The 25,727-nt window shown below is 53.5% G+C and overlaps 10 protein-coding genes across 10 annotated transcripts; 5 read left to right on the forward strand and 5 right to left on the reverse strand.

Moving 5' to 3' along the window:
* The first annotated feature begins 540 nt into the window (after window positions 1–540).
* Window positions 541–2,643, forward strand: BDY24DRAFT_195714 (uncharacterized protein). The gene is made up of 11 exons (XM_076636428.1): window positions 541–792; window positions 870–959; window positions 1,032–1,146; window positions 1,225–1,292; window positions 1,400–1,481; window positions 1,553–1,587; window positions 1,661–1,728; window positions 1,794–1,856; window positions 1,941–2,045; window positions 2,133–2,270; window positions 2,364–2,643. Exons 1-11 carry the CDS (start codon window positions 669–671, stop codon window positions 2,490–2,492), a joined length of 1,017 nt encoding a protein of 338 aa, XP_076492956.1. The 5' UTR covers window positions 541–668; the 3' UTR covers window positions 2,493–2,643.
* On the reverse strand, window positions 2,644–3,645 carry BDY24DRAFT_195478 (uncharacterized protein). The gene has a single exon (XM_076636427.1). It carries the CDS (start codon window positions 3,379–3,381, stop codon window positions 2,794–2,796), a length of 588 nt encoding a protein of 195 aa, XP_076492957.1. The 5' UTR covers window positions 3,382–3,645; the 3' UTR covers window positions 2,644–2,793.
* TSR3 (ribosome biogenesis protein TSR3) lies at window positions 3,356–5,072 on the reverse strand (the record flags this gene model as incomplete). The annotated part of the gene is made up of 8 exons (XM_076644055.1): window positions 4,753–5,072; window positions 4,428–4,456; window positions 4,269–4,346; window positions 4,052–4,188; window positions 3,884–3,936; window positions 3,722–3,786; window positions 3,599–3,643; window positions 3,356–3,473 (listed from the first exon to the last, which is right to left on the reverse strand). The coding sequence occupies exons 1-8, from the start codon at window positions 4,783–4,785 to the stop codon at window positions 3,356–3,358; spliced, it is 558 nt and encodes a 185-aa protein (XP_076492958.1). The 5' UTR covers window positions 4,786–5,072.
* Window positions 5,005–6,126, forward strand: MGT1 (methylated-DNA--protein-cysteine methyltransferase). Its single transcript, XM_076642132.1, has 3 exons — window positions 5,005–5,368; window positions 5,463–5,623; window positions 5,786–6,126. The coding sequence occupies exons 1-3, from the start codon at window positions 5,162–5,164 to the stop codon at window positions 5,922–5,924; spliced, it is 507 nt and encodes a 168-aa protein (XP_076492959.1). The 5' UTR covers window positions 5,005–5,161; the 3' UTR covers window positions 5,925–6,126.
* BDY24DRAFT_401784 (uncharacterized protein) lies at window positions 6,121–6,707 on the reverse strand. The gene has a single exon (XM_076642133.1). It carries the CDS (start codon window positions 6,584–6,586, stop codon window positions 6,368–6,370), a length of 219 nt encoding a protein of 72 aa, XP_076492960.1. The 5' UTR covers window positions 6,587–6,707; the 3' UTR covers window positions 6,121–6,367.
* A 391-nt stretch (window positions 6,708–7,098) lies between these two features.
* Window positions 7,099–9,646, forward strand: BDY24DRAFT_401790 (forkhead box transcription factor). Its single transcript, XM_076642134.1, has 7 exons — window positions 7,099–7,395; window positions 7,524–7,576; window positions 7,686–7,715; window positions 7,882–7,941; window positions 8,009–8,087; window positions 8,240–8,262; window positions 8,367–9,646. The coding sequence occupies exons 1-7, from the start codon at window positions 7,356–7,358 to the stop codon at window positions 9,255–9,257; spliced, it is 1,176 nt and encodes a 391-aa protein (XP_076492961.1). The 5' UTR covers window positions 7,099–7,355; the 3' UTR covers window positions 9,258–9,646.
* Window positions 9,647–10,672: 1,026 nt separating this feature from the next.
* Window positions 10,673–12,200, reverse strand: BDY24DRAFT_401793 (SDR family oxidoreductase). The gene is made up of 8 exons (XM_076642135.1): window positions 12,148–12,200; window positions 11,764–11,964; window positions 11,667–11,689; window positions 11,443–11,599; window positions 11,192–11,373; window positions 11,021–11,121; window positions 10,941–10,959; window positions 10,673–10,862 (listed from the first exon to the last, which is right to left on the reverse strand). The coding sequence occupies exons 1-8, from the start codon at window positions 12,182–12,184 to the stop codon at window positions 10,830–10,832; spliced, it is 753 nt and encodes a 250-aa protein (XP_076492962.1). The 5' UTR covers window positions 12,185–12,200; the 3' UTR covers window positions 10,673–10,829.
* Window positions 12,201–13,253: 1,053 nt separating this feature from the next.
* BDY24DRAFT_401796 (SGNH/GDSL hydrolase family protein) lies at window positions 13,254–17,008 on the reverse strand. The gene is made up of 14 exons (XM_076642136.1): window positions 16,491–17,008; window positions 16,170–16,282; window positions 15,894–16,026; window positions 15,742–15,751; window positions 15,549–15,613; window positions 15,244–15,402; window positions 15,063–15,141; window positions 14,797–14,907; window positions 14,604–14,696; window positions 14,220–14,443; window positions 13,948–14,040; window positions 13,795–13,824; window positions 13,565–13,622; window positions 13,254–13,499 (listed from the first exon to the last, which is right to left on the reverse strand). Exons 1-14 carry the CDS (start codon window positions 16,859–16,861, stop codon window positions 13,428–13,430), a joined length of 1,611 nt encoding a protein of 536 aa, XP_076492963.1. The 5' UTR covers window positions 16,862–17,008; the 3' UTR covers window positions 13,254–13,427.
* Window positions 17,009–17,114: 106 nt separating this feature from the next.
* On the forward strand, window positions 17,115–19,850 carry BDY24DRAFT_407983 (TPT-domain-containing protein; the record flags this gene model as incomplete). Its single annotated transcript, XM_076642781.1, has 12 exons — window positions 17,115–17,180; window positions 17,987–18,052; window positions 18,158–18,193; window positions 18,323–18,391; window positions 18,518–18,631; window positions 18,717–18,768; window positions 18,847–18,965; window positions 19,100–19,104; window positions 19,194–19,213; window positions 19,301–19,545; window positions 19,632–19,698; window positions 19,795–19,850. 12 exons carry the CDS (start codon window positions 17,115–17,117, stop codon window positions 19,848–19,850), a joined length of 915 nt encoding a protein of 304 aa, XP_076492964.1.
* Window positions 19,851–21,345: 1,495 nt separating this feature from the next.
* On the forward strand, window positions 21,346–25,695 carry BDY24DRAFT_195868 (uncharacterized protein). The gene is made up of 14 exons (XM_076636429.1): window positions 21,346–21,821; window positions 21,888–22,141; window positions 22,220–22,289; window positions 22,398–22,426; window positions 22,555–22,624; window positions 22,728–22,763; window positions 22,868–22,930; window positions 23,047–23,283; window positions 23,358–23,499; window positions 23,582–24,909; window positions 24,988–25,054; window positions 25,135–25,213; window positions 25,300–25,342; window positions 25,443–25,695. The coding sequence occupies exons 1-14, from the start codon at window positions 21,396–21,398 to the stop codon at window positions 25,629–25,631; spliced, it is 3,033 nt and encodes a 1,010-aa protein (XP_076492965.1). The 5' UTR covers window positions 21,346–21,395; the 3' UTR covers window positions 25,632–25,695.
* The last annotated feature ends 32 nt before the right edge of the window (window positions 25,696–25,727 follow it).

The following is a 25,727-nucleotide window of genomic DNA, read 5'->3' on the forward strand; positions in this document are numbered from 1 at the left end:
AACCTGACTACTTGCACAGATATCTAGTTGACGATTTCAACCTTCTTGTACTAGATTCCTGTCGTTTGTGTCCGACATTCGGCGAAAAGGAACGCCAAAACGAAGACTCGAAGAGCAGATGAACGCGTCGAAAGAAGTCGGAGCTCGGATTCCTCTCGAAATCCTTCCGCTCCGAGCTCCGACGTCGTCGGCCAAGCGCTGTCCAACTACATATCTGGAGCCGGGGAGAGCACAGTGGGGAGCGAGAAGCCTCAGCCGCCGGCCTCTTCTTCTCAAAAGGGAAAGTCGTCCTCCAGTCATCGCGCCCCCGAGCGTTTCAGATGAAGATCTTCTCGCTCTTCAGACGGGTCGTGAGCTCTTAAAGAGTAGCATGAAGCGAAGCAGGTCATCCAAGGTCATCCCTTCACACTAGTAGCAGCGAAAAAAAAAATGCAGCTCACCTCGAGCCCCGACCTCCGAAGTACTTCCGCCGTTCAAAGATGCTCTTTACTTTTCCTTCTCAACCCTTCACCTCCAAACCTTCCTCTCCTCCCCTCTTTCTCCCCTTCTGCTCCCTCTCGCTGCATAGGTGAGTCCCTTCAGCTTGGAACTCTGCCTCGGTTCGAGTCTTTTGCCCAATCGGGAGCTCATCGTTCGACTCCTCCTCTTCCTTCTTTCAGCCCTCAGCCATGCCCGTCGCCGTTCAAGTCGTTTCTTCCCCTCCCGTCTCTCCCACTCCAGCTCCCTACAAGCCTGGAGAGTACTCCCCTGAGGCTGCTTACGGAGACTTCCGAGATCAGCTCTTCAAGGATGGTGAGTCGAAGGGAAACAGAAGAGAGAGGGAGGAACTCTTCAATTGCTGATCGCTCGTTCCTTTTCTCCCCTCCCAGGCTGGGCTGTCGTTCCCAAAGCCTTCTCGGAGGAGAACGCCAAAGCCTACGCTTCGAAGGGCCATGATTTCCTCGAGAGCCACAACCTAGGTGAGTTACAAAGAGCTCGCTCGAAGAGAAGAAGGAAAGCCTGAGCTCATCCCCACCTCTTTCCTTTCTCAGGCTACGATCGGAACGACCCTTTGACCTTCCAGGCCCATCTCCTCCCAACCGTCAGCCGCGGAGGTCTCGTCAACCTTTACGGGGTCGGACAAGAACAGTTCGCCTGGGATGTCAGGTCAGTTTGAAGCTTTCTCAGAGGACTCTTCGGCGACGCGCGATGGAACTGACGCCCTCCTTTCTTCTCTTTCGCCAGGCAGGAGCAGGGTATCATCGACGTCTTTTCGAAGATCTGGGGTACCGAAGAGCTTCTGGTTTCCATGGGTGAGAAGAAGCTTTCTTCGTCTCGTTTTCGACTCGGCCCCAATTCTGCCGGCCCAGTTCAGCCCTCGTCCTCTTTCTGATCTACTTCCCTCTTTCCTCCTTCTCAGACGCTGTAAACCTCTCCGTCCCTCTCTCTCAAACCGATCCCAAGAATGCTGGAGTCTTTGAGCCATGGGCTCACACAGACCAGTGTGTTCTCTTTCCTCTTCTTTCGAATCTGGTCGCGTGAATCTCACGCGTCTCCCTTCCCTCGATGGCAGGTCCCCGAACCGACAGTTCTTCCACTGCATCCAAGGTGAGTCCCCTTGTCTTTCGCCGGGTATCACTGCACTTGATGCTGAAGTTCCCTTCGCTCGTTACCTTTCTAGGAATCGCCAACCTTGCTCCCAACGGACCCGACGACGGAGGACTCATGGTCCTTCAAGGATCCAAGGAGGTTCGTAACCATCCAGTCACTCTCTCCTATCCATCGAGGCTGACTTACTTTTGTCTTTCCCTCAGCTCTTCAACGAAGTCTTCGAGAAGTTCGATCATCAGAAGGGAGAGGGTTGGACTGACATCGACGTTCGTGTTCAATTTCTTTCGTCCTTTTCCCTCTCCGTTCGAACCATTTCAGCCGAACACCCTCTTTTGTTTCTTCGAATTCAGTCTTACCACCACACTCCCGAGATGCTCGACTGGCTCGTCAATGAGAAGGGTTGCGTCTGGCACAAGGTTTGCGCAGACGCAGGCGACTTGATCCTTTGGGATTCGGTTCGTCCTCTCTCGTTTTGAAGCTCTCTTGAACGCCGGATAGGTCGATGAACTAGTTCTGACGATATCCTCTCTCATCCTACGCAGCGAACCGTCCACTACGGAGCACCCCCAGTCGGCCAAAAGGCTAGAACCGCCGTTTACATCTGCTACAAACCTGCCGCTCTCATCACGCCCGAGCGATTGGCTCTTCGGGTTGAGTGCATCGAGAAGCTCTGGACTACCGTCAGTTCACTTTCCTCTTCTTTTCCCCTTCCAGGCAGTCGAGATCGAGGTCAGATCGCTGACTCTGTCGACGCGTCGCTTTCCTTCGAACAGACGCACGATCCCATCCTCTTCAGAGTCATCGATGAGAAGAACACCCCTTCGGATTCCATCAGGCCTTACCCCGCCAAACCAGTCTTGAGTGCTAGGGGACGGCAGCTTGCTGGAATCGACGCCTACTGATCTCGTTGTCAGTGCTTCTTTCGGACTCTTCTCCATCTTCATATCAGCGTGTTACCTTTCCATCATTTGCCCTTTTTATCTTTGCCTCTACCACTCTCTTTTGATCATGACCTTCTTCACGACTTGCGAGCTTGAGTTCAGCGAGAACAAGGGAAAGGCTCGACTGAGAAGGGCCGCTCGTCTCTCCTGCCCTCGTTCATCCGCCTGCTTCGAGCTGGATCTCCTTTCAAGTGTGAGCCTACTCGATACCAGTCTAGTAGAGTACATGATCTAAATCTAGGGTCCGATCCAACGAGTTCGATCAACTCCTCTCCCCTTTCTCCTCCCCACCAACTCCCAACCCTTCCAGCCCACCGACCAACTCCCTCTCCACCGCTTCCCTCTCCTCCTTCTCCTCCGCTCCCTCTTCTTCTTCCTCCTCATCCTGCTCCTCCCCTTCTGAACTCGGCAGGTCTCCCACTCCAACGTAGGCAGACACGTCTCCCACCTCCTCCTCTTCGTCCTCGTCCTCCTCTTCCTCCTCCTCGGATTCCGATTCGGCTTCGGCAGCCTTGTTGGCCTTTCGAGGAGCTCCCCACATGTTTCCTTGATGATTGGGGTTCTCGACGAGGAGGTCGGTGGGTTCGTGGTTGGGGTCGAGCTCGAGATCTGAGGAGGAGGAGGAGGAGGGGAGGGTGTTGAGCCGATTGCGAGGTAGGGAAGGAGAAGATGGTGGCGAGATGGGCGAGCGAGGGGGTGGGGAATGAGAGGAGAGATGGAGAATCGAGTCAGCTACAGTTTGAGAAGGAGGAGAAGAGGAGCGACGACCAAGTCTCGTCGACGCGTCGTATGTGGAATGGAACGCCAGAAGACAAACGTCGAGACTAACCTTTCTCCCTTCTCCTCTCATCCCTCTCGGTCTCCATCTCCGAGATGATCAAGTCCTGCATGGCTCGAACGTCGTCGGCGGACTTGCAGGTGAGATAACGGGTGATGAGAGATCTGAACGAGACGAGAACGAGAACGAAACGAGAGCAAGGACGGAGAAAGGTCAGCGTTTCAGTGATAGAGTTGGCTTGTATATGGACCAGGGTTGAACTGAGGGAACAAAAGGAGCAGAAACTCACTCGTTGACCTCCCAGAACGAGTGTCCCCACGAGAACTTCGACAGTCTGAAGGGAAGAAGGAGAAAGAGAGCGCGATGAGCTAGAGCAGGGCAGGATCGAGCGTAGGAAAAGATGAATACTCACAACAGCTCGGCTTCAGCAGCAAAACCAGTGATGTAGAAAGCAGCAGCGAGGGCCTCGACGCAATTCTGAGCGACGAGGAAGGGGGAGAAAGGGCGTCGAGGTCAGCTTTCGTTTCGTCGGCTTGATTTCTCGTAGAAGATTGAGGAGAGGAGTGAAACCAACCAGACGCCAAGGCTTTCCGTAGTTGACGGGGTTGGTAGCAATCAAGAAAGGCACTGAAGAGGGTGGAAGAGCAGAGGGAGGGTGGAGACTGGACGCGTCAGGATTCGAGCTCGTTCTTCCCTCCCTTCCCTCCGAAAATTTCAGATCCACAACGCTCATGAAACTCACGAAGTCTCTCGTTCGGACTCCTAATCTTCGTCCATGGAACCTCGTCCAACCTAGCCCAAGAGCATTCGACGACGGCGAGTCCTGAGGCGAGGACGATGTCTCGGTCGTCTGGGCAGACGGGCTGACCTCCTTTGGGACTGATAGGAAACGAAGGCGAAGCGAAGCGAGGTCAGAGGTAGACGAGGGCAAGATTCGAGAGGCGCAGAAAGGAACCTACGTGACGACGACACCACGGAAACGAGCACCCACTCGAAGAGGTTTGATCAGACTCAACCTCGAGAGCTTCTTTCCAGAGCTGCTCTCGTTGCGAACCAACCCGAAAGGAGGGAAGTCAGTCTCCGAGCCCGAGGAAGGAAGTTGCGTCATCTCTACTGACCATCTTTTCGGGTCGCAATGATCAAAATCCTGGAAGAGGGAAGCGAGAAAAGGAAGAGAAGGGAAGAGAACGGAAGGGAAGGAAGGAGGTCAGCTTCCTTTTCTCCTTCGTCTTGAACGACGAGTGCTGTGATTGAACTCACCCACATCCCTACAGGCACGGAAATCTTCTTAAGCTCGTCCCCACTCTCGTCGTCCTCGTCTGTAGAGGATGGAAGAAGGGAGGAAGGAAGAAAGAGGTCAACACGCTGAGAGGCCCAACTCCTTTTTCCCTCCCTTTGTTTTGATCCGGAAGACCCCTCCGAGATCAAGAGTTGGTTACTCACCATGTTCATCCTCAAACCCTTGAGGTTTCTCATCTACAGCACTCGCCGGTCTTCCTCCTTCGTCGACAGCGTAGCGGTCTCTCGTCGCTCGAGTGGATCCTCCTCGAGGTCCTCCTCTCGTCGAACTTCCTCCTCGTTTGGAAGCTCCTCCTCGGCCTCTTCCTCGAGCTGCTGGTTTGGCCATTCCTTGAAGTTGTTGTTGGGAGGGAGATAAGAAGAGAGACTAGCTAGGTGATCGGCCTCGTTGCTGGTCGTTGGGAAGCAGGAAGCAAAAAGAGGTGAGCTCTCGAATTGACCTTCAGCAACGGAGCTCGGAGGCGCAGAAGAGCGCGTCCATGAGATTAAGAACGAGTTGGAGCTTTTGCAACCTCCAACCACGACGAGCTCGCCTCCTCCTCTTTCCACAGAAATGAAGATTCCTTCCTCTCTCTCTCCAAAAACACCTCGAGTGATTCCCTACACGCTCCCGCCGTCCCTCCCAGGCTCGCTCGCTTCAAGAGATCCTTCAACCGTCGACTTCCCCTCCACTCTCTCGTCTCGTCAATCCTACCTCAATCCAGCAACCTCCAAACCTCTCACACCTTTCCAATGGAAGGTCTACGATCTAGTCATCAAGGCGAGCTTTCAATTATGCTTCTTGTAAAACTAGAACGAGCTCTGTGTTGACTTCTCTTTCGTTCGACGTTCGTTTGGTTCTCCCTCCCTCCCAGCTCCCTCGAGGTCGAACAACCACCTACGGAGCCATCGCTGCTCACCTCCAAACCTCTCCTCGAGCTGTAGGAACTGCTCTCAGCAACAATCCTTTCTGTCCCAAGGTTCCTTGCCATCGAGTCGTAGCAAAAGGAGGAGAAATGGGAGGTTTCCTCAAAGAGTCAGTCCCTCTCGTCGTTCCTTCCCTTCTCTTCCCTTCCCTCCCTTCGCTGTCTCTCTTCGTTGGGACGCGTCCTCTCTCTCGGCCATTATTTTTCTCGATGGAGCTGATTTTCCTGAATTCGCATCTACTGCTCGTTCGGTGGTTGGTCGTTGACGTCAGGAAATCAAAGGGACTTTTGGTGGATCAGAAGGTCCAGATGCTCAAGGAGGAAGGAGTCGAGCTCGTCGCTGGGAAGCTCGCTGGGACGTGGGTCGTCAAAGGCGATGCGGATGGGTTAGGGGAGTGGATATGGGGGTGAGGAGGAGGTTCAGAAGAGAAGGAGGCAGGACGAGGACGTCGAGATGGAGAGGAGTTGGTCGTGGTGCGAGTTTCTCATCGGAAACGGGGATGGTGTCTACCGATGGGTGGAGTGGGAGAGGGAGCGACGTTGGGATAAGTTCGTGTTGACGGAGTGGTCGATTAGAAGAACCGATTGAATGCTACGCCTCCCTGTTGTTCTCTCTTTCAGGTCACGAAAGCTCGCGACGCGACTGATCGTTTCGGTTCTTTCTCTTATCATCATCTCTTTATCCCCTCTCCTTATATCGGCCTCCCGATTGTCTTCATCTCTCTAAAGCTCGTACCTCTCCTCCCTGAACGCAGTCGTGCTGTTGTCCTTTCATCGTCTTTCTTCTCACGACTCGACGCTCGGACGACTTTTACTCTTTCGCGTCATCAACTCGAGAGAGAAAGTCTGCAGCATTAGAGAGCAAAGTTTAGATGTATATATCTATATACTCGAGTGCTGCACATCCTTGAGTCCTCTCCAAACTCGCAGATCTTTCGATCTCTTCCTCGTTCGTTTCCTACGAGTACTGTACTGCTTTCGTCTCGCCCCAGCTTGAGCTCGTCCATGATCACCTTCACGTCTACTGCCGATTCGGTGTCAACGAGGGAAAGTTCTTCCTCCTTTGACTCCATCTTCACCTCCTTGACCGAAAGACCTCGACGCGTCGTCCTCGCTCTCACCCCTCCCGAATTCTCTCGAATGCTAGCTAGAGCGACGTACGCCGTTTGGATGGAGCAGGCTTCTTGAGCTTCATCGCTTCGAGGACGAGCTGCTGGATGGTGAGGTTGGTGGCGACTCGCTCCTTCTCAGTGCGCAGGGAGCGTTTGGACTTTGGGTTCAGCTTCCTTTCAGCTCGCTCTCCTTCCTTTCTCTTACCACGAACGTCGACCTCCTTCCTCTTCGCCAATCAATCTTCTGCTAATCCCATCTCTCTCTCTCGTTCGTTCTCTCTCCCTATCGATGTTGAACCAAACAACCTCGTGTTTGCACTGTTTGGTTTGGACCCCCTCCCTCTTCTCTCTTGCTTTTGAAGGACGCTCCCGCTTTGAAGAGCTCCTCAGCAGTTCGAAAGGCAAATTTTGATACCTTCGTGCCTTTTCAAACTTCGGAGAAAAGGAAAGGACGAGCGGATGGGGAGGAAGGACGAGGAAGGAAACGTCTTTTATGCTCTCCTTTTCCTTTTTCAGATCGACGCCTGCAAGCTGAGCCTGTCAGCTTCCGCTTTGCGCAGTTTTGCCACAAACCAGGAAGCTGGAATTCGGATTTTGGATTGGGAACAAGCAGACCTCCGGCTTCCGACGACCTCCCCCTCACCTTCCACCCTCTCCTTGCCTCCCTTCCCTACCTTTCTTCTCTCCCTACTTCACCCCCACCGCCCTCAACCTTTCAAGCTTGCCCTCGATGTCGTCCGCTGGCGATTCAGCTGGACTTCCACCACATGGTCAGTTCTTCGACTCCCCTGCTTCTCCCTTCACCTCTCCTTTCTCCTTCCTCCTCTCTTGCTCGAGCGCTCGAGGTCCAACGATCCAACCTGACCAACCATCCACTTTATACTCTTCTCACATGCAGATCCTCTACAGAAAGAAACCTACGTCGCCTTGATCAGACGAGCCATTGGCGAGGTAAGTCTTCTCCCTTCGTCTCCTCCCTCAGCCTCACCTTCGGTCATCCTTTCCTTCAACTCCACCTCTTCTCCTGCACCTCTGACTCGAGCTTTGATCCTTATTACAGTCTCCTGACGGAGCTCTCACTCTCAACGAGGTATGTACCGACGATCCTCCCTCTCGGATCCTTTTTTTTTCGATCCTCTTTCTCTCGCCTCCTCCTCCTCCTCCTCCCCATCGCCTCCGCTCACCTCTCCCTTTCGTTCTTCCTCCCTCTTCTTTCCCCTCGGCTCTCCTTACGCCTACTACTTCCTACGTCCCAGATCTACGACGCTATGGAGAGAAAACATCCCGATATCGCTCTCAACCGTCCCGGATGGAAGGTGAGCTGGATTTCGCGCCTCGTCCGTCCTCGTCCCCTGCTCACTTTCCTCCTTCGTTTCCTCGCAGAACACGACTCGCCATTGCTTGAGCATGAACCCATGCTTCGTGAATGCTCCCAAGGCTTTCCCTCTACCCGGTCGTGGTGGTGAGTCTCTTTCTTCCTCCCCATGCTAGCCATCGTTTGTTCTTTGTCGTTTGTTTGTTTGACCACCAACGTCCCTTCGCGAGGCATCTTCTTCCTCCCTCTCTCTGCTCGGTTTGTTACAGGACTGACACTCTTCTGCTTGCTTTCTTCAGGTTACTGGACTGTGGATGTTAACGTAAGTTCCATCAGACAGTCCTTTCGCCTTCGCGTACCTCTCCACCATCCCTCTCTCGACCCTGATCTCCTTCCTCCCTTCCTTCTTCTCCCTTCCCTTTTCAGGCTCCCGAATCGTACTCTCGCAACCGATCCAAGAAGAAGCCTACGAGGTCCAAGACTTCCTCGGTCAGCCCTGCCTCCCTCACTTCACCACTTCCCTCCTCCAAAAGGACGCGTCGAAAATCGGCCTCAGGAAACGCGTCTGCGTCGTCGTCGAAGGGACGAGGGACGTTCTCGACGAGGGAACAGGACGACGACCCTAGGAACATCGGCTCGTCTTCTTACCCTGGATCGAACGGTGGAAGGGTGGATGAGAGGAGTCAGGGGGGAAGCATGTTGGGTTTGGACGAAGGGTCGGAAGAATCAGACGAGGGAGAACGACGACCAGAACCTCAACTCCCTCCCTGGACTCAACCTCAGCAGCTTCAGCAACAACGCTTCCTATCTTCTGGACCTCCCTACCCTCTTCCTCCTCAAAACTACCCCTCCTACCCAGCCAGCTACAACCCGTACTCGAACAACTTCCCGCCTCCGATGAACCCTTACATCCCTCATCCTTCGGCGTCGTCCCACCATCTTCACTCCCTCCCTCCCTTCCAAATGCACCCACAACAACAACAACAACAGCACCAGCAGCAGCAGCAGCAGCAGCAGCAGCACCAGCAGAATCATCAACACTACCAGCAGCAGCAGCAACCACCCTTCCCGCCCTTTCCCAACTCCTCGTACTCCCCTCGACTAGCCAACCCAAACCCAATCCTTCATCACGAACCACAACAGATTTCCTCCCTCCCTCCCTTCATGCCTCGAATGGACCATCCTCCTCAGTACCGAACCAACTCCTCCTCTCCTCTCCTCTCTTCGAATTCTCAACGACCTCTACCCGACACCCTCGCCAACCTCGTCGATTCGGGAGAAGGATCGAGGACGCTGAAGGACGTTCCAGAGAGTTGATGCTCCTGAGGTGAGGGAGAACCGCGTGGGACCTGGGGAGAATGAGGAGGAGATGAGGTCTATCCATCGTTTTCATCCCTCTCTCTTCTACAAACCTACACATCCATCGCTCGCTTTCTCTCGACCTCCCGCTCCCCTCTCGTTTATGTAACTTCTCGCGCTTTCCTCCTCCCCTCGTTGTTTGTTATCTTCCTTCTCTCTCTCTTTTGTTCCCTCTCATCTCGTCGCTTTGCATATTTTCTCCTCATCCTCATCTCCTAAAACCCTCAGATCATTTACCCTCTAACGAACTTCTATTTCTCTCTGCTCAGCTGCTTTTCTCGTTCATGTATATAGACCCCAGCAACACCTAGCTCGGTTATCGCGATATCAAATCTCTCCTTGCGTGCTTGAGCTGTCGGCGGAGGGAAGGTGGAAAGAAAGCGAGGGGAGGCGGGAGAGGGAGCGGGAAGCTGGGCTGCTGGAGGACATGGCTCGTCTTTCGCCACCGTTCCGTTTTCGAGGCGAGCTTGATGTCGATCTTTCGGTCTAGAGTCTACGAGATCAATAAGGGAAGAAAAGAGAGGATCGAAAGAACGCAGGCGAACGAGGAAGAGCAAGGGAGCAGACGCGACCTTCAGACTCATGATCGGAGATGAAATCCAGATGTGCAAGACAGCCCGAAACGTAGAATTCACCAGAAGTCAAGGGCCTCCAAGGAAATTTCCCCTCCCTCGGGGATCGTGAGTACTGCTGCTGCTGAATTGATTAGAGAAGAAAGGTTCCGAACGACGCGTCCTCCGCGAAACCCGATCGCCTCGACGAGCAGATCCCAAACGCAAACCCGCTGCAGTTGCTCCTCTATGATTAGAAGAGGGGAGCTCGCAGGTCACGAGCAGTCAGCCCGAGAGCATAAGCTGAAAAAAGGGAGGGTCAAAGAGGTCAAGCCGGTCAAACTGGTGAATGGAGAGAGACGAAGAGGAAAGAACAACAACGAGGGCCGCGGCGAGAACGAAAGCGGGAGACGTTTCCTCTCCTTCTACGTCTATTTGGAGCTGTGAACTGTCTCACGCAAGTTTGTAGATTTTCATGGAGAGCAGTAGCTTCCGAGGGGATCTCTCGAGGAGAAGGGAGAGAGCAGCCGGTTGTTTGACTGGGGAAGAAGGGGAGCGAAATTCAACGTTCAGCCTTTCATTTCTGCGTTCCCTTGGATGAGCTTCCGTGAGATGATCCTCGGGATGGTAGAAATCTAGGTTTAGCAGTGAGAATGCTGGTCGAAGGCCGCTAACGAAGGACAGGACGAGTGGGGGATTGAAGGGAGGAGAGGAGACGAGCGAAGGACGGGAAGACCAATGTCGAGAAGACGCAAAGAGGTCAAAGAAAACACGAAGGCGTCAAGTCGTGCTCCGGGAGATATTTTACAAGCCTCTCCGTGGAAAGAGGAATGCTCCTCTGGGTAAGAGATACCCACATCGAGGCCCAGGAGAGGATTTGTCGAGGGTTTTCTCAGTCGCTTTTCCTCCATCGTTCAACTTCCATGAAAATCGCTCGCTCTTTTGGGAGTGGCTATGATTACAGGAGATCGAGAACCGATCAGCCGCGTCCGACGTAGGGCATGTTCGTGGCCTGATCGAGGCAAGAGAGAGAGTCAGTTCATGAGTGGAAACAAGACGCGTCGCGTGTCGGTTCGACCGAAAAGCTCACCATGATCGTCAACGTTGCGCTGAAAGTGAGAAACGAAGTCATTCAAGTGTTACTGGGAAGTGAATGATGACGTTGCTCACATGTTTGTAGTCAACGGGAGAGAAGTGATGTAAACGATCACGTCGCCGACGTCGGAAGCAGGAAAGGATGGTTCGACGAGGAGATGGCCTGATGCTTGTTTCTGAGAAAGCGAAAAAGAGAAGATAGTGACGAGAAAGATGACAGGAAGATACTCGGAAATGTGAGCTTACCCTCGGGTCTCCCTTTCCTCCCATGTTCGTTGTCGCGTTTCCAACGTCGACCTGCGAGCAAGCTATGTTGAACTTTCTTCCATCGAGTTGAGTGCACTTGGTGAGACCGGAGATAGCGTGCTTAGCCATCGTGTAGGGTGTTGACTGAACTCGAGGGACGTGGGCTGATATGGATCCGTTGTCTGTTGGAAAGAGGTGAAGAGGACGTGAGCGATGGTGAGATCGAGACGCGTCGGGAGCGCAAGACGAACTGATGATTCTCCCTCCTTGAGGAATTTGCGACTTCATTTGGCGAACAGCTTCCTGAGTGATCATGAACGCAGCTCGAACATCTACGCTCATGACGAGGTCGAAAGTCGACAGAGGAACGTCCTCGACGGGAACGGCGGAAGATCCTTGCCCAGCATTCTTTGAAAGACAACAGCGAGATGTCAGCTTCTCGACCACCCAAGCCAGAGGGACGTCGTCTACTCACGTTGAATACCATATCCACTCGACCTTCAGAGTGAGTAAAGAGAGGAAAAGATTCAGTTTTCCTTCTTCGGTCGAATCCGAAGCAAAATCGAGCTCACCAAACTTCTTGATCGTTTCAACGAACAGCGTCTTTACTCCTTCGACGGTGTTGATATCTGAGGTCACCACCAAAGTATCTCCTGAGCTCCCTTCCTTCTTGCAGAGATCTGCGGTTTCCTCGAGTTGGGGAGCTCGTCTCCCAGAAAGGACGACTCGATGACCTGCTCGATAAAGAGCGACGGAGGAGGCTCGTCCAATTCCTGAGAGAAGTTCAAGTCAACGACGAGGTGAGAAACGAGAGGCTCAGTGAATTGGAACAAACGGGGAAGATCAAAAGGGTTTGCAGAGAAGAGGAGGGAGAGGGAGGAGGACGAGGTCATCTCTTTTGATCTCTTCGTCGAAGGCTCGCAGAAACGTGAGCAAAAAAAAAAACTCTGACTCACCCGAAGATGCTCCCGTGACGATACAAACCTTTGACATTCGAATGAGAGGGATGTGGTGGTTAAGGAAGAAAGATGAAGCGAAGAAGGGCAGCGAGCTCGAGGGCTGAAAGGCTTCGGCTCGTCCTCCGACTCAAACTATTTCGGACTCACCTCGATATCCGCGAAGATTTTGTCTCGTGACCCTGAGGGTATCGATCTGTTCTCAGTGCTCGAACAAAAGAGAGTCCGGTGAGGGTTTTCGAGCTAAGAAAGACGACAAAGCCCACACCCAACTCTTTTCCCCTCCTTTCCTCTCGAGGACGACCACGAAAAAGAACAGCGATGTGTAAACTGAAGATGACGAGGGTAAGAAAGAGAATCCGAGCAAAGGGTGGACGGTGGGCTTCGGGTGCTGACAAGAAACAGAAGAAGAGGCACGGGAAAACTACGAAAGACAACGCGTCGAATGCGACGTGTTTTCCCAAAGAGTCCTCGAGACTCTGAGAAGATGAGAAAGACACGAGGATGGAGGGAGTAGGAGTAAAATGTACTGAACCTGGCGGAGAGGGAGAAACGAAGCTCTGATGCGGAAAGAAAGAGGGAAAAGAAGGACTCGACGCGACGCGTCGATCCGATCCCTTGAGCTCTTGCGAGACGAGTTGAAACCGAGAACAGTTCGATGCCCTTCTTCTCCTTCCCTCCTCCCTCAGCATCCGAGTCGCTGTCGTAGCCTCCGCTGACGAGACCGGTTGGAGCGACCCTCGAGGTGGGGGAAGGGTTGGATTTGGCTGCCGAAGAAGACGACGACGAGGGAGGAGCAGCAGCAGGTGCTTTGGCAGCCTGTTGTATGGAAAGGAAAAGTTCGGGTCAGTGAAGGATCAGAGGGAGAGAAGAAGGAAGAAAGGGAATCGACGGAGATGAAGCTCTTGAAGCGAACGCGCCTTCTTGAGGCCTTGAGAGGTGGATCCTGATTTGTTAGACATGGCTTGGTAACTGCGACAGAAGGAGAAGAAAGAGAGAGGGAGGAAGGACTGTTCAAGTTGAGGGGCAAGAAGCAGACGGGCGAAAAAACGACGAGCCAGCGCAGAGGAGAAAGCAGGTTACGCGACCCGTTGCTAGGAAGGTGGTTGACGAGCAAAAGATCGATGGATAGACGGTAAAAAGAACGGTAACGAGAGGATAGGAGGTATGTGGATGACAAGGGAAGGTTCAGATACAAAAAAGCAAAGATGAAGAGAACGAGAAAAGAGCGACGAGGTTGACTCGACGCGACGACGAGACCCGCAGAAACCCAAACCCATCTACACTGAGAAGAGACCGATGAAGAGGAAATCGTGAAGGGATCGATCGGGGTTGTCGGACCATTCGAGGATCTGTGGGAGGGAAGAAGGGTCAGGACGAGAACGACGAAAGGAAGAGGGGTCGAAGTCGAACTCACCTCGCAGTGAAGGATCCTCTTTCCAGGAGCGATGCCTCCGTCGAAGATGGTTTTGTACCTGTATATAGATGAACCAGATGGGAAAGGAAGAGGTAAGTAAGGTGAACGAGGGGACGCAGCCGAGGAGGAAGGGCGGGAAAGGAGTCGGGAAGGAGGCGACGCGTCCTCCCTTCCTCCTCCTCCCGTCCTCCCTCCGTCTAGCTCGAAGATTATAGGGAAGTAATATTTTCTCTCCGACACTCTGCCCATTACTCCACCAGCTAGTACCGTTTTAAAGCAGCATTCGGGGTTGATACGAAGGCGGAGAAAGAAGGGAGGAGAGAGAAAGAAGCGACGCGGTCAGTACGACGACTCAACGAGCGCAACGAAGACCGAGGACTCACCCCTGAAGTCGAGCAAGTCTACTTTTATCGTCGTCTATCCAGCAATCCATCGATCCGAGGTTGTACTTGGCCGATTTGAGGAAGTAGGCGGTACTGGATGCGACGAGGGAAAGAAAGAGCGAAGGTCAGCTCGTCCGCGCCGAACTCTCCTCCTCCTACTCCTTCCCCAACTCCATCACACGCTCAACAAATCCAAACGCCTTCAAACCTCAAACCCAAGCCCCAATCCCAATCCCAACCCCCCTCCTCCTCTCTCGCTCCTGCGTACTCACACCTGCCCTGTCACAATCTCCATCTCGAACGCGATATGATCCCCCGGCTTCTGCCCTCTCCAGAACTTCTTCCTCCCGTTCGTCCCCGGCATCTCCCACAGCTCCCACCCGTGCGTGAGCGAGGCGATGGGGACGAGAGGCGACTCGGGCGTGTCGAGGGAGAGGCATTTCGGTTGGAGTTCAGCTTCGGTTCCGGTGATTTCGAATTGGCGGTTGAGTCTCATCTGGTGGGTGGGTGGGTGAGAGGATTGGGTGCATTGGATCGGGAGGTGGAAGGGTGGGTGGGAGGGGATGGGAGGGAAGGAGGTCAGGATGGGGACGCGTCGAGTTTGAATCGAAAACGAGTTGGGACTGAGAGCGAGGAGAAGGGGAATGAAAACTCACCCTGGGAAGCACATCGATGTTGTGAACGTTCTGAGGGATCAGTTCTAAGGTCGAAGGAGCGACGATGGGTCGGTCGTTGTTGAGGAAGCAGAGCTGGGGGAAAACGAAACGAACGGGTCGATCAGTTTCGGGTTCTTCCTCTGTACCTGCTCCTCTTCACGCATCAAGAAGAACGGAAGGACTCGAAACTTACCTGCTGAGCAAGGTACATGATGATCGTATCGGCCATCGACTTGTGACCGTCGGCGTTGGGATGGAGCAGGTCGTGTCGGTCGAGGAGTTTGTTGGTTCCGTGTTCGTAGATCTGAGTGAGCGGGGAGAAATAGGTGACGGGGAAGAAATACAGAAGCGGAAGGAAGCGATGAGAGGCAGGTTGAAGAGTCAGCGCTCGAGTCGACTCGAAGATCGGAGGGAGAGCGAGCGAGCGAGGCTACCAAAGAGGGAAACGAAAGGCCTCACGTAGTAGTTGAAAAACTTCGGCAGCAGCTCCGGCTGTCGCATCAGCATAGGAAGAAGCCACGTTCGAGCCGAGATCACACTGCAAAAACGAAACCAATCAAGGCGAAAGGGAAAACGGACGCGTCAGTTTTGTCCTTCCTCCTCGTCCCTCTCTCTCCCTCTCATCTGCGTCCGGACTCACGGAACATCATAGTACTGAGCCAACGTCATCTGCGAGTCTCCTCCCGTCGCAATGACCCCATCGAGCTTGAACGTCTGCAGGATGATCACCGCTGGTTTGTTGGGGTACGAGAGGATCGATCGGAGAAGGGTTTCAAAGTTCTCGAAGGCTTCGTCGCCCCTGTGTTGTGTTGAAGCGAATCAGAAGGAGAATACGAGTCAGTATTCGCGGGTGAGAGGGAGAGGCGAGTGAGCTAAACGGTGAGAAGGGACAAAGGAGGAGTCTTGGACCGAAGGGAGAGAGAAAGGAAACGACGCAAAACGCACATTCTGAAATCGTTGACCGACATCTCCATGAGAACGAGATCGGCTTTGGTATCTATATGCTCTTGCTGTTGATTTCAAAGCGAAGAAGGGGAGAGAGAATCGTGGTGAGCTCAGAACTTCGCGTCTTCTCTCTCCCCTCTCCTCCGTCCCTCCCCTCCCTCGAACCGAACACCAAAAGGTCGAGTGAACTTACATGACAGAACCTAACGAGCACACAAACAGACGATAAAGAAAGTAAGGATCTGTCAACTTCGACTCGCCAAACAGTTCTTCTCTCCTCCGCCAAGGGGGAGAGAGAAGAAGGGAAGGGAAAGACGAAGCTCAACATCGTTGCTCCCAACTCACTTGAAGTAATCGCTTCCTCTTGCTCCTACGGCTCCGTCTGAATGGAAGTGATCCGGATGAGGGAAGGTCTTGTTGATCCAGGTGTGGACTTGTTCGTGCCAGGGGCTGCAGTCGCATCCTTGACCGATGGAGACTTGATGGGGCAAGCGGGAGGGGAGACGGGAAGGGAGGAGAGGTCAGCTTCGTTTGAACGACGGTTGTTGTGTTGTGTTTTGAGCTGTGAAGATTTGTTGAAGGGTTGTTGAGAAGAGTTGTGAGGTCGTAGAGAAGACTCACTTGATCCTCCCAAACCAGCAGTAATGATGGGTTCTCCAGCCTTGAGCTTCTTGAGGAGACGTTGGATCCGATCTCCTGAGCCGTCGAACGCTCGAGAGAGGTCCACGTTCCGACTGCAATCATAAAGAATACAAAAGAGAATAGGGTCAGCTTTTCATATCGGCTCAAAAAAAGAGAGAGGAACACTCGGAAGTTTGTATCGGAAGTTTCAAGGGAGCGGGTCGCTTCATTGAGCTCGGATGGAACGCGACACCTCTCCCTTCCCGCCTTTCTCCTCTCCCCCAACCGAAAACAAAGAAAAGAAAAAGTTGGATCACTCACGATCCATACACGCTACACCTCTCAGGTTCACTCAAACAGCTATCGCACGTAAACTTCTGCTCCGGCGTGAGCTCGAGCTGCTTTCGAGCAGGTCCTTGAGCTCCTCCTCCTCCTCCTCCCAGCCTGCCCATGGCTCGTTTGAGATCGGTGATTCCATACGATCCTGGAGGTCGAGAAGGTGGAGGGTTGGAGAGAGATCCTCCTGTTGGGGAAGGAGAGTGGCCTGTTGGGTCGTAGTCGTCGTATTCGTCTTGAGGGGAGGAGTCTGAGAGAGCGAGGTAGCTGATGGCGAGGAAGAGGAGGAGGAGGAGGAACGTTGATCGACGGAAGTAGCGACGGAGAGCGTGTTGGTACCACGACGCAGAAGTCATCGTCGAGGGACTCGGAAAGGGAAGAAGAGAAAAGAAAGAAGGGAGGGTGTGTGGGTGTTTGAAGGGAACGAAAAGACGGGCGGGTGTCTGAGACGAAACGAAACCGAACGCGAGAGAGCTCCTTCTTTCGGTTCGTTTCTTCTTCCCCTTCAACCATCAACACCCTCTTCTTCAACTTTTCTCCTATCTCCCCCTTCCCCTTCCCATCCCACCTTCCTTTTGCCCACCTCCCACCCTCCCTCTATCCTCCGCCATGTCGCACTCTCCTCGGGATGTCGAGAAGAACATCGAGTCCGCCGCCGACATCGAACTCCAACAGGTCAAAGGACAGGAAGCTTACGGAGAGACTGGAGCTCCCCCGGCTAAGAAAGGTCTCAGTGCAGCTGCTATCAGTGAGTACAAGCGTTTCTTTGGACGCGTTTTGGGTCTGTAGAAGGGAGCGAGAAGGGAGAGAGGGAGGGGAGGAGAGGGAGGAGGAGGGTCTAAAACGGAATGGACTTCAAAGGAGAACGCGCTTTTCTCCTCGTAGAGAGCTAGTTGAGCGACTTGGATGCTCGCAGCATACACTCCGTCCTCTTCCACTCTACGAGGCTGTCTCTACGGACGAGTGCAGGAAGGACGAAGGAAGGAACGTGGTCACCACCGCGCCTCCTCTCTCCTCCTCCCCTCCGCCAGTCTCACAGACAAGGTTTCCAGCCCCTCCTCCATTCTTCTCTACCTCCTTTCACTCCATTTCCTCCTCCACCCCTCCAGCATATCTATCAGCTCGAGAAACAGCTCCGAAAACAAGCAGAGTTTGCCAGTCTCACATCGCCATCCTTCAGCAGCGCCTTCCGTCTCCCCGCCTTTCCCTTCTCAAACTATCAATCTCGCTCTCTCCTCCCTTTCTTCGCTTCAAAGCCGAACACTGACCTTTTTCGTTCTCTTCTTCCCCATCTCAGTTCCCATATGGGTAAGTCCTTCCGACTCTCGCACTCCCGTTCCGCAGACCTATCGCGTCTTCCGACCCTTCGATCGACAGCACTCGCCCTCCCTCCCCACGCTCTCTCGTCGCCTTCCCAACCTTCTCCTTCCTCCCCCCAAAGCGCGAAGAAGCTCACCACGATCTTGTTCGGCTTCTTTTAGATCGCTCTCTCGTCGTCGGTTATCCTCTTCAACAAGTATCTCTTCGATACGCTCGACTTCCCTTACGTGAGTTCTCCTCCTTCCGAGACCTCAGCCCACCCCTCCTCGAGTGACAATGCGAGAGACAAGAAGCTGACTCTCGCCCTCGACCCTTCCGCTGCAATATATCAGCCCATCTTCTTGACTACTTTCCACATGGCCGTCGCTGTACGTTTCTATCACTTTCCTCTTCCGTCGAAGTCAAACAGTTCGTTTTCCGGATGAGCTCGAGCTGACCTTCGACCTTTCCTCTTCCCTCTCTTCTCGCCTCGCCTTTCGCCTACAACTCCAATCTAGGCCGGAGGAACCCGTCTTCTCAAGCAGTTCACTCCCTTGATGGGAGGTTTGGATGATGTCAAGATCACCGTGAGTTTCTCCTCGACCTCCGCCTCCCTCCTCCCTTCCTCCCAGTCGACGCGCTCTCGCCTCCTCTCATCGGCTCGTATACATATACTGACTCGAACGTAATCTCTTCGCACTGTGTTCTTGCAGAGGGACATGTATATTCGATCCATCGTTCCCATCGGAGCTCTCTTCTCAGGATCCCTCATCCTCTCCAACATGGCCTACCTCTCGCTGTCGGTTTCCTTCATTCAGATGCTCAAGGTGAGTCTTCCACGGCTTTTTCAGCAGCTCCTTCGATCTCGCATTGAATCCACAAGAACGAGAGAGCTGATCTCCGCTTCTACAGGCCTTCACTCCCGTCGCCATTCTCCTCATCTCCTTCGCTTTCCGACTCCAAGGTTCGTTCCCTGCCCACCCACCTCAGCGCCTTTCTAACAGCTCGAACTGACTCTGACGTCGTCTCTTCGTATCTGCAGAGCCCAACCAGAAGCTCGTCGCTATCATCGCCATGATCTCGATCGGATGTGCTCTCGCCGCCTACGGAGAGTTGCTCTTCGAGCCTTTCGGATTCACCTGCCAGGTTCTCGCTGTTGCTGTGAGTATTCACTCTTTCTGGAGTTTGGGTTTAAGAAACAGGTGGGAGGGAGCGAGACTTTCAGGAGGCGTTAGTGTCGAAGCTGCGTTGAAGAGAGCTGAAGCTGACCTTTCATCGTCCCGTCCTTTCTACAGTTCGAGTCTTCGTGAGTTTTCGAACGTGTTCGAACACTACCTGCAGACTCGAAGAACGTCAAAGCTGACTCTCTCGTTCCTTTCATTCCTTCAGCCGACTCGTCATGATCCAAGGTTCGTTTCGCTTTCCATCTCGTCGAGCTCACCTCCTCCCTCCTTCCCTTTCACTCACGCCTCCTACTTCTTCCTTGCCTCCCACAGTCCTCCTCCACGGACTCAAGATGGATCCTCTGGTCTCCCTCTACTATTACTCTCCCGTTTGCGCCATCATCAACGCTTGCATCTTGCCCTTCACCGAGGGACTCGAGCCCTTCTACGCCATCTTTCGAGTCGGACCTTTCATCCTCGCCGCCAACGCTTCCGTTGCGTTCTCCCTCAACGTTGCTGCCGTGTTCCTCATTGGAGCTAGCTCGGGTTTGGTTTTGACCTTGGCGGGTGTTTTCAAGGTGAGTCAGAAACGAATCGAGACGGAGTCTGAGCGAGAACGAAACGAGGGAAGCTCACTTTCCGTCCCTTCCCTTCCCGTTTATAGGACATCCTCCTCATCTCCTCGTCGACCCTCCTCTTCAACTCCTCCATCACTCCTCTTCAGATCTTCGGTGAGTCAACAGTTCCTTGCGCTCTCTTCACCTTTCTCGAGGCTCCTCCCTCCGAATCTGACGCGTCCTCTCTTCTCCTTCCCTCCTTCTCTCCAGGATACTCCATCGCCCTCGGAGGTCTCGTCCTCTTCAAGACCGCTGGAGGAAAGTAAAAACCCAAGCCTCAAGCTTTCGACCCAACCTTTCCCTCCTTCGGCCCGTGCGCGTTGTGCTCTCTACATCTTTCGACTCTATCCTTTCTTTCTCTCTCTCAAACTTAGACATCCATCCCATCCCTCCGCCCTTTCCCCTCCATTCTTATGTATCACCTCTCATCCCATCATCCACCCTTTCTTCCATTTTTGCTCGTTCTTTATTAGATTCGTTGCGCTCGTCTGTCTCTCTCTATCTCTCTCTTGGTCGGCGCGTCTACTCTATCGAACGTCTTTTTGCCCCTCTTTCTTCTACCGCGCCTTCATCTTTTCGAGACCGCCATCTCTTTCTTCACTCAGTCGGGCTGCTGCGATACATCCATCCACGCTCGTTCGTTTCCTTTCATCCGCTTTCGTTTTGAGGTGAGACGCGTCGTTTGGTTTTCCATTGAAACCTTGCAGAGGTCGACCTTCCCGACGAGAAAGGCAGGGTTAGATATTAGGCCTGAGGCCTTATTTGATGCTGCAACGGGGTTTCGTTCCTTTCTACTAACGGCCATTACCTCGGTAGAAGATTTTAGTAGGGAAGAGAGATCTTGGTGAGTGAGGGGAGAAGGAGCGAGACGGATCGAAGGGAACAGCGACGCGCTTAGTCAGGTCAGCTCTGTCCAGCACGGAATCTACGACCCGGATCTCAAGGACGAGTACGAGCTTCCTTGGATGAGTGAGGAAGGGGTGCCGTGACTAGTGATTGAGCAGAACGGAGAGCGCACGAGATTGAAGAGGTCGGCAGTCGGTGAAATTCGAGTTGTATACATTTCTCGGAGCTCTCGTCTTTGTGTTGATAGCCCCCAGCTCGGCAAATTTATCTTTCTGATCAATCACGGACGTTGAGAAGAGCACCGCGTCCGCACTCTTCCAATCTCGTCGAGATGTGCTGAACTCTCGCGCGTCGCCATCGAGTCCCTCCCTTTTTCTTCATCTCAACCTCCCTCGTCTTCCTCGACCTTCCCTCGTGCTCTTGACGAGGAGCGAAAAAAGGGTTTCTCGAAAGGCAGCGGTAGTAATCCATTAATCGCAACTGATTCAGAGAAACAGGCTAACGGAGAGAAGGTTCGACGCGTCGAGAGCTCATCTCCGCCGTGCGAGACCTGAGAGGTTAAGTGCCTCGAGGAAGAGGAATGGAAGGTTGAAAGTCCTTTTGATGCGCTGCGATGGAGACTTTGTACAGGAGGAGAAGAGTTCGTAGAATGTGCAGGAGACAGGAGAATCTTCTTATCTGCGAGACTTCGCCGGAGGGAGAGAGGAGAAAGAGAGCGAGGAGAGGAGAGAGGTAGCTTGGAGGTAGGGGTGTTCTCGGAGTGTTTGGAAGGTTTGAAGGATGCTGCTCCTTCTCTCATTTTAGTGGTAGAGCTGGAGAAAAGAGATCAAAGATTTGCTCCCTCTTTTATATCACCGATTTTTAAAATCTTCCAAGCGGACAGAGGGAGTGAGGTCGAGCCGACGGAGGCGTTCGCCGACGCTTTGATCGACCTTCTCCTCTTCTCCCTTCTCTCCCCAACATCCATGTCGCATCCTTACCCATCAGGAGGAGCGGCTCCTTCTTCTTCCTATCAATACCCACATCAGCAATACCCTCATCCTTCCTACAATCCCCACCTTCAGCAGCAGCAGCAACACCCTCACCACCAGCAGCACCAACCTCCTCCTCCTTCTTCGTCTTCTTCCTCGTACCCTCAGGGCTACTACGCTCCTCAAGCTCCTCGACATCCTCCAGGAGATTACTACTCTTCTTCTCCTTACTACAACCAGCAACACCCCTCTCAGCAGCAGCAGCAACAGCAACAACAACAGCAGCAGCACGTTCGCCATCCTCCAGAAGAAGCAGCCGTCGTCCTTCCTCCCCCGGTCGATGTGAGACGAGGTCCTTCAGCTCTCTCTTCAGCTCCAGATTCACCTCAGGCTTCGTCAAGTAGAGCTCCACCTTCAAGGGTAAGTCTACATCTTCGACTTCTATACTCTTTTCATCGATCTGATCCGTTCTCTCCTTCGCGACAGACATCCGAGTGGGAATCAGTCGAGGTCGACGTCAAACCAAAGCTCCCCATCCCTGCTCCTCCGTCGGCTCCTCCAGCTGGAACTCGTGCTCCTTCAACGAGGAAGAAAGCTCAGAAGGAAGCTCTCCTCTTGGATCCAGACAGCGATGGAGGAGGACCAGCACCACCTACGGGAGGAAGGTCAGGAGGGAAGGGAGCTGGATCTGGGAAGGTCGCGATTCAAGGTCCTTCAGAGTTCGTCTTGAAGCTCTACGCGTGAGTCCCCTCCCCTGCTTGTTTTTGTAGATGAGGAAAGGCGTAGAGAGCTGATCGGATGTGTATGTGTGATTTCAGCATGCTGGAGGACTCGGAGGACGACAAGGTCGTGGGATGGAACTCGAAGGGAGACAGCTTCATCGTCAAGGTTCGTTCGTTTCGTTGTCTTCTTCGTCTTCCTCGATCTCGTTACTTCGGATCTTGGAAGCCAACCCGAGCTTAGATGCTGATCTGTCGGTTGGGTTGATGGAATCAGGACATGAATGGATTCGGAACCTCTATCTTGTGAGTTTCGTCGGTCTCGTCCTTCCTCCCTTCTTCTTGAGCTTGACTACTCTCCTTCTCGTCCGGCTCCCCTGCCCTTCGGACCGAGCTGACCTTCCTCTCCTTATTCTTCGCTCTTAATACTCTAGGCCTCAGACCTTCCGACATTCGAACTTCGCTTCGTTCGTGAGGCAGCTCAACAAGTACGACTTCCACAAGGTCCGTTTCACCTTCCTCGCCTTGGTCTCCCTTCTCTCGACTCGACGCCTCCCTTCTCTTCCGGGAAGTAGAACCTCGAGACTAACAATCTGATTTTCTACAGGTCAAGGGAGAAGAAGGAAAGAAGTTTGGTGACAACGTAAGTTTTCCTGTTCTCGAGTCTCGGTTCGACGCTCTTCTGCGAGATCTTCGATTTCCACGCTGATCGCCACCTTCCCCTTCCAATCATCTTTTGTCTCGCAGGTCTGGGAGTTCCGACATCCTTTCTTCAAACGAGGCTCGCAGGCCACTCTCGAAAGCGTCAAGGTCAGTCTCAATTTCTTCTTACATCGTCGATCCGACTCATTAGCTTCGCATCTTTTGAAGCGTCGAGCTCACCCTTTTTCTCCTTCCTTCCTCTTTCTTCGCTTGCTGCCACACAGAGGAAAGCCGTCCCACCGAAGAAGCTGGCTCCTCCTACCACAACGGTTCCCATGTCGTCGTCGTCGAGCTTCGTATCGAAACAGCAAGAGGAGGGAGCGTCGCCTCAGGTCGAATCGCCGAATCCAGGAGAGTCGTCCCCTCAGGTCGCCTTGGTCTCGATTCACCAGGCCACCACCATCGATCCAGCACAGTTCCATGCTCTTCAGAACCAAGTCAACGTCCTTCAGCAGTCCCAGGTGAGTGATCCCACGAGCTACATGCGAAAGGAGAGGGGAACAACGAGCTGACAGTTTCCCTCTTACTCAAACAGACGACCATGTACAACCACGTCCAAACTCTCCACGTCAAGTACCAGAAGATCATTAGTGATCTCGTCGCTCTCCAGAGGAGTAGTACTAGCACCGAGGCTCTCGTCGGAGACGTTGTCACGTACTTGGTCAAGAACGAGAATGGTGAGCTTCGCTCCTTCTTTCGACGCGTTCTCGTTTCGAGCTCGAATCCTGACGCAAGTGCTCCCTTCCTTCGTCTTCGCAGAACAACCCAACTCAGATCCCAACTCCTTCACTCCAGGATCCACCTCTTCCGACCACTCTGTTCGCGAAGCTGGTCCAAGCTCCTTCCCTCTCTCCCGACTTCAAGCCTCTTCGACTTCATCTCACAACGACCTTCCCGAGAGCCCTGGATCCACCCGCTCTGGGCACAGCCGTGATGGAAGTCGCTCGCATAGAACTCCGAACGGCAAAGGAAAGGAACGAGAAGAGGATGCCGCTGTCGACGATTCTCCTCTTCGAGGATGGGAAGGACCCAACTCGTCGTCGAATCAACCTGGCTCGGCGACCTTCCAAAACCCATCTCCCTTCTCTGCACCACCCAGCTCGACCTCTTCCCACCGGCAATCTCTCCCAAACAACCTTTACCCTCCACCTCCCACTCCCAATTCCAACACAATCCGTCCCTCCCCTCTTCAATCTCACCCTCCCATCAACGCCGAATCGTACGAATCCGACTCCACCGCTCCCCTTTCTTCGGACCCGACCAACGGTTCCTCGTTCCCCTACCCTCACTTCCCATCGAACGCAGACTTCTGGCAAGGACCCGGTGGAACAGCCTATCAAGAACAAGTCAGATCAGCGATGCACGAGCAGGGAGCGTTCTTCGGAGAGGGAGTCGATCCGTCTGGCTTGAGAGTCTTCACCGTTGGTCACCTTCGACCGAGAGACGTTGGCGACGGGTTGGAGGAAGACGACGGAGGCCCCTTATCGTCGTATGCCCCTCAGCAACAGCAGCAGCAGCAGCACATCGCAGGAGGATGGGAGAACGTTCAACCGCTCGGTCCTTCCCAGTCGTACTCCAACGCGTCGGCTCAGTCTCGACCAACCACCGCTCCCATCTACCATCTCCAAGACGATCCTTCCTACAACTCGAACCCCTCGTCCGAGTACGCTTCTAGACCCGTGACGTCAACAGACAGACCCAACAACTACCCTCCTTCCAACTCGAACCACTCTCAAAACTTCGACCTCCCTTCGTCGTCCAACACTGAAACCACCGCTTCCTTCTCCTCCAATCCCTCCTCCCACGCAAACTCCTTCGCCTCCACCTCGACCTCCTCAACCTTCAACTCGAACGGTCGCCGAGACTCAACAGTCGTTCGTCCACCTGGAACGCTTCGAGTGAGGAGGTCAACCTACGTCCCTGGATGGTCGGTTGCGCCAAGGGTGTTGATCGTCGAGGACGATGCCGTGATGAGGAAGATATCGACCAAGTTGTTGGAGGTTGCTGGGTGCACGATTGATGTGGCGGTGGACGGAGTCGAGGCGGTCAACCAGATGAACTTGTCGAAGTACGATTTGGTGTTGATGGTGAGTTTTTTTCTTCTTCTTTTTCTCGCTTTCGAAAGAGAATCGACGCTGATCAACATCCTTCCTCGCTCTTTCTAGGACATCGTAATGCCGAACCTCGACGGAATGTCAGCTACGAGCTTGATTCGACAGTTCGACGACATGAGTCAGTCGATTTATCTCGACGCGTCTCCGTTCTTCCCTCTCGGCCTCGTACTGACCGATCTCTTCCTTCTTTGTTCAAAGCTCCCATCATCTCGATGACTTCCAACTCGGCTCCAGAGGATATCCGCTCGTACATGAGCTCGGGAATGAGTGGTCATATGTGAGCTCTCTCTTGTTCGTTGCCTCGACGAAGTTGAGAAGGATAGCTCGCTGACTCCTGTTCGGCTCTCTCCCCAAAAAAATTAGCTCGAAACCCTTCAGCAAGGAAGGTCTCATCGGCATGGTCGAGGTTCGTTCCGTTATTCAAGCTTCTGTCCGGTCTTCGTCGCAGATCCTGACTCTCCCTCTCCTCGACGCGTCTTCCCTCCTTCCTTCCTTCCTTCCTTCAGAAACATCTCACGCACATGACGACCGTCCAGTCTCTCGCCTACGTCCCTCGTACTCCAGGAGTCCCTCCTCTCTCGGACGCTCACGTCGACGACGCTCTCATGCAAGGAGCCGTCGCGCTTCAGAACGGTGCTGAGGATCTGCCGAACCCTCTCGTCGGAATGGGATGCTCTGACGATCACTACATGTGAGCATCTTCTTTCCTGACTCTCTTTCGTGTCTCTCTCTTCCCTCCTTCCCACTCACGCCGTCTTCTTCGCTTAGGGCGATGCTCAACAACTTTATCG

This window comes from Mrakia frigida (assembly GCF_051309035.1).
Source record: "Mrakia frigida strain ATCC 22029 unplaced genomic scaffold BDY24scaffold_39, whole genome shotgun sequence".
NCBI classification, from domain to species: Eukaryota; Fungi; Basidiomycota; class Tremellomycetes; order Cystofilobasidiales; family Mrakiaceae; genus Mrakia; species Mrakia frigida.